General features: G+C 53.1%; 1 protein-coding gene across 1 annotated transcript in view; it reads right to left on the reverse strand.

Annotated features, from left to right (window-relative positions):
* CHKA (choline kinase alpha) overlaps window positions 1–5,266 on the reverse strand; it is a 33,007-nt gene that overhangs the window by 22,765 nt on the left and 4,976 nt on the right. Inside the window, exon 3 of the mRNA XM_021710041.1 lies at window positions 175–288. Coding sequence (XP_021565716.1) covers window positions 175–276 — 102 coding nt within the window. The 5' untranslated portion in view covers window positions 277–288. The remainder of the gene's footprint in view (window positions 1–174; window positions 289–5,266) is intronic.

A 5,266-nucleotide genomic window follows, 5' to 3' on the forward strand; every position in this document is an offset into this window, starting at 1 on the left:
CAATCCACTCACCTCAGCCTCCCAAAGGCGCGGTATTACAGGCTGAGCCACCGAGCCCGGCTACAGGTCACATTTTAATACTCTAACCACAGCATTTCAGGTTCTTGCGGCGATGAGACAAACAGGCCATCCCTGTGTGGCCACGTCTCCTGAGAGTCCTCGAGCAACTCTTACCGGGATGAACTGCTCCAGTCGGCCCTGGGGAAAGATGCCATACAGTTTGGGCCCAAGTGACCGCTCGGCGAGGATGGCAAACATAACGCTCTCCAGGACCATGGCCTCAGCCCCCTAGAACAGACGAACAGAGCAGTGGTTACTGGGGTTGGCTGCGTGCCGGGGACCAGAAGTGCTCCCACAGGAGCAGTCTCATCCACTCCTCCCAGCAATTCTGTGACATGGGCACCCCCGTTATGGCCACCCCCATTTCTTTTTTGATTTTTGAGATGGAGTCTCACTCTGTTGCCCAGGCTGGAGTGCAGCGGCCGCTCCCAGCCACTGCAACCTCGACCTGCTGGGGTCCAGCGATCCTCCCACCTCAGCCTTCCAAGTAGCTGGAACTACAGGTGCGCGCTACCACGCCTGGCTAATTTTTTGATGTATTGTAGAGATGAGGTCTCGCCAAGTTTCCCAGGCAGGTCTCGAACCCATGGGCTCAGGCAATCCACTCACCTCAGCCTCCCAAAGCGCGGGATTACAGGCTGAGCCATCAAGCCCAGCTCACCCCCATTTCAAATATGCAGAGACAGAGGCTCCAAGGTCACAGATCTCGCTGTCTGCGGGATCTGTGCTCGTGAGCATTACACTAGATTGACGAGATGGAGAACTCGAGTTTAACTAAGGTCATTGGTTCTAAAAATAGCACTGCATCCTCTGTGCCTTCTCTATCTGTTTTCAACCTACACAGAGTCTCACCCTCGGCATCTCATCGAAAGCCTCAATCCCTCCATCCTGGTGAGGACTGACTTGCTTTGGCTGAGATGCCTCACCAAAGTCAAGGACCCTTCAGCCTATGAAACTGGTCGCTGGGTCCAATAAGCCTAAGAATGGCTGGCTCAGGCCCGGGGCCTGTGGGTTTTCAGCCCAAAGAGTGGCTGGCAGGGAGCATGCCAGGTTTCCTGCCCAGCTCGTCCATCCAAACTTCCCTCTGCGGCTACCCGCCTGTTTTCTTGCTAAAACTCTGTCTTTGCTCCCAGTAATGCATGTGGAATCTATCATCATTTTGCCCTCAAAATCCATCCTTTGGCCTCAGTGCAAATTCATTCCTTAGCATTTCCCCCCTAAGCAGCAAATGACAACCTTCGAGTTCCCTCTGTGGGGAGGAAGGAGCGGAAAGAAGTCATTCCCGACCCAAGGGGCCCCCAACCACTCAAAGGGTTTTTACAAACGGGGCCTCCTAGGCCCTCCCCAGTACCTAAATCGAGGTGCCAGCAGGCGTGTTCTGAAAAACTTTCAGATGGTTCTAATTCTCTCCTTGTAAAGAAATGTGCTGTGGGGGAACGTGACCCCAGAGAAACACTGTTTAAATGCACTCACATGAGAAAAATGAACCAAGAAACTAAGAGGTCGACCTCATTAGGACATAATTGTCAGAGCTAGTGAGAAGAAAAGACAGAAAAGCTACGCCCAAAGGATATCAGGCCACAGTAACGTAAAAAGTAATTCACTCCTTTTACAAGTAGCGGGGCAAATAGATCTGCTGGTAATGCCCCCACTTACCACCTAACCATCATCAGTAGTATCCCAGTTACAATCTAACCATCATTTTGTCACGCTCCATCTTTATGAATTGGTGGTTTTACATATAGGACAATACAGACATAGCACTGATCTAACAGGTTAATGGATTTCAGAGCAGCATTTGATATCAGACAGGTTTTCTTCCTTAAGCCCATAGAGAATGAGACCAACACCTAGCATCTCCATTTGGCAAGCTGCTCATTTCATCCTCACCACAAACCCGTCCAGGGGGTGCAGGCACTGCTGGCCCCATCTCACCACAAGACCAGCGTCAGAGAAGCTCTCCAGGCATGTTAAAAGTGGTCTGCGAAGCGTCCTCGAAGGCTCCACTGGGATAGATGCTCCCTGCTCCCCAGAGGGCACATTCCCTGGTACCCAGAGCCCAAGGTGCCCCTTGCACTGTGTGAAATGCACAAGGAAATGGAGGTGGCATCATAAGACAAGGGGGCCAGGGTATCAGTCATTCGTGGCTCATCACAGCCTTTGCCATCTGCAGAATCTCCCACAGAAACCCAGCTCACTCCCAGGCATCTCCAAACAGTCAGACGAGGATCTCTGTCTGGGTGTCCAGAACTATGTCAGATTTAAACTTTGGTTTTCAACTTCCTGACTTTCCACCCTGTGGAATGACTAAGGTACCAGGCATCAGACCGGGCCTGAGTAAAACACAGGCATGTGTCCAATTCTAAGCAGCCCTTAAAGGTAGGAAGCTCACATTTTCTACATGACTTTAAACCTAGAGCAGATTTAAACCCTACTTTATGACTTCCAGAAGTTCAGCATTTCATGTCCACTTGGAACAAGGGATTCTCGGAGTGACTTTATTCACATGTGGCACCGGCACTGGCCAGAATCGCTTCGGGGCTGAGCCAACCCATTCCCAGAAACGCACAGAGAACATGGGAAGAGACTTACAAACTTTCCAGTTCTCTGCAGCATTGTTCTGAACACTGTGAACAAACAAGATCCCTGCGCTGGCGTCACTCTGCAGCTCAGTATGTATTCACAGCAGGAAGAAAGGGGGAGCCGGGCGCGGAGGGGAGGATCTGAGAAGACGAAAGTGAGAGAACACCCGGAACATGGACGGGCAAAGGAGATGGCAGTGGCTGAGCTGAGAACAAGTGCGCCAGCTGCAGTGGTCTTGCCGTCAGCGCTGTCTCCAGACGCCTTCCCACGCACCACCTGAGTGAGTGCGGCAAAGGGCAGGCCTAGACAGGCCCGGTTGCGTCCACCCCCACCCCCCACGGGCTCAGCCACAGCCATGGAAGCACAGCTGGCCACTGCTGAGGGAAAGCCGGCCTACTTTCCCAGAAGAGAGGCTCGGGACCTCAATCTGAAACGGGTCATAAAGATCCGTCCATGCGTTCACCCAGAACCACTTACTGAGTGTTCGCTGTGTGCTGGCCCTGCGCTGAGCAGCAGGGAGCCATCAGAGACACAGAGGGCCCTGCCTGCACGGGGCTTAAGTTCAAGAGCGAGGGAGACAGGACATGACGACACGTGCCACAGGCTGGGCCCGCCTCCGCAAAGGACACAGGAGGTGGCTGACGAGACAGTGTGACAGGAGCGGACATGGGAGCTGGCCTGAGGGTGAGGGGGTCACCTAAGGGCGCACAGAATGGGGAGGGGCCGGCGCTGCTGGAACATGGAAACTGAGGGAAGAGAAGGGAACATGTGGAGACCGGGGGCTGGGGCTTACGAACAGGTCTGGGTCAAACAGCCAAACCCAGAAATCCTCGCAGAGCTGATGATGCCTACAGGGTTTGCAAGCTGGGTGCACAGAAGGAGCCAGGGTCGGACGGGCCAACATCTACAGTTGTAGCACTCAAACTGACCGTGACCATGGCTGTAGACCAACAAGAAGGCGGCTCACTCGGCAGTGCACACCCTCAAACAAGCAGACACAGGCGACACTTACCCTCAACCCTGGGCCAGGCTCTCTGATATCTCCTACTGTTTCATTTTAAAAAGCAATAAAGCCGGGCTCGGTGGCTCAGCCTATAACCCCAGCACATTGGGAGGCCGAGGTGAGTGCATTGCCTGAGCCCGCGGGCTCGAGACCCGCCTGGGCAACTTGGTGAGACCTCATCTCTACAATAAATCAAAAATTAGCCGGGCGTGGTAGCGCGCGCCTGTAGTTCCAGCTACTTGGAAGGTTGAGGCGGAAGGATCAGAAGGATCGCCACTGCACTCCAGTCTAGGCAACAGAGCGAGACTCCAACTAAAAAAAAAAAAAAAAAAGCAATAAAAATGCAAACATCCTCATGCCCTATTAGAGGTTTACAAGCTACCATATGGATAACGGATGTCAACCTGGGCAGCACAAGGAACACCTAGGAGGCCAGGAGGCCAGGGGGTGAGGACGCGACACAGGAGGGGCGCAGTCCTTGGACGGAGGCCGTGAGGATACCCGAGAGGAAGGTGGCACTGGATTTAGCAACGCCGACGTTGCTGGTGGCAAAAACAACAACAGTTTCAAAGGACAGGAGACAGGTGGGAGCCGGCAAAGAGGGACAGAAGAGGGGACGGGAACTGGACAGGAACAGGGGCAGGGGGTTAAATGGACTGCCTCATTTCTTAGAAGAAATTGAAAGCCAGTCTGGAAAGTATCGATATTCTGACCCTGTGGAGCATTTCTGTGGGATTTCAATCCAAAATGCCCAGCCTTAATCGCAAGGAAACAGCAGACCAAGCAAAACTGAAGCAAAGCTCTCCAAAATAACCAGCCGAAGCTCCTCCACGGGGCAAAGTCATCAATAACAAAGAAAGGACCGTTACAGACTGAGAAAGGCCCATCCTGGGCGGGAACAAAAGAAAATGGTGCTGGGACAACCGGTGCAAGTCAAGGCAGGCCAGCAGTCCGGCTCTGATCACCGCACTGCACTGAGGTCCCGGCCCTGCCCTCTGTGCGGTGGTGACATAGGACGTCACGGCGGGGCCGGGGATGGGGGTGTTTGCAAATTTTTCTGTAAGTCTACAATTAGTTTGAAATGAAAAGATAAGCGTAAATTCACATAAGAAACTGAAAGCAAGTCGGGCATGGTGCTCACGCTGTAATCCCAGCACTTTGGGAGGCCGAGGCGAGAGGACTGCCTGAGCCCAGGGGTTTGTGACCAGTCTGGGCAACTTGGCGAGACCTTGTCTCTACAACAACCCTCAAAATTAGCCAGGTGTGGTGGCACACACTTGTAGTTTCAGCTACTTGGAAGGCTGAGGCGGAAGGATCACCTGAACCCAAGAGGTCGAGGCTGCGGTGGCTGTGAGTGTGCCACTGCATGACAGCCTGGGCAACAGAGTAACACGCTGACTCAAGAAAAAAAAAAGGAATAAACTGAAAGCAAAGCAATACAACAAAAAGATGTACTAATTTAGTCTGGTGGGAATGGAGGTGTTTATCCACTATTATCCGTACTTTCCCAGACCTTCCAAGCTTTCTTCCAAAAACAGAGGCTGGGGCGTGAGAAGAGACCAGACACCTCAAGAGTTTGTGCCAGGAAGGACCAGGGCCGGGCCGGGCCGGGCCGGGCTG

This window comes from Carlito syrichta, unplaced genomic scaffold (genome assembly GCF_000164805.1).
Source record: "Carlito syrichta isolate Samal-C Ts95f unplaced genomic scaffold, Tarsius_syrichta-2.0.1 Scaffold287959, whole genome shotgun sequence".
Classification (NCBI taxonomy): domain Eukaryota; kingdom Metazoa; phylum Chordata; class Mammalia; order Primates; family Tarsiidae; genus Carlito; species Carlito syrichta.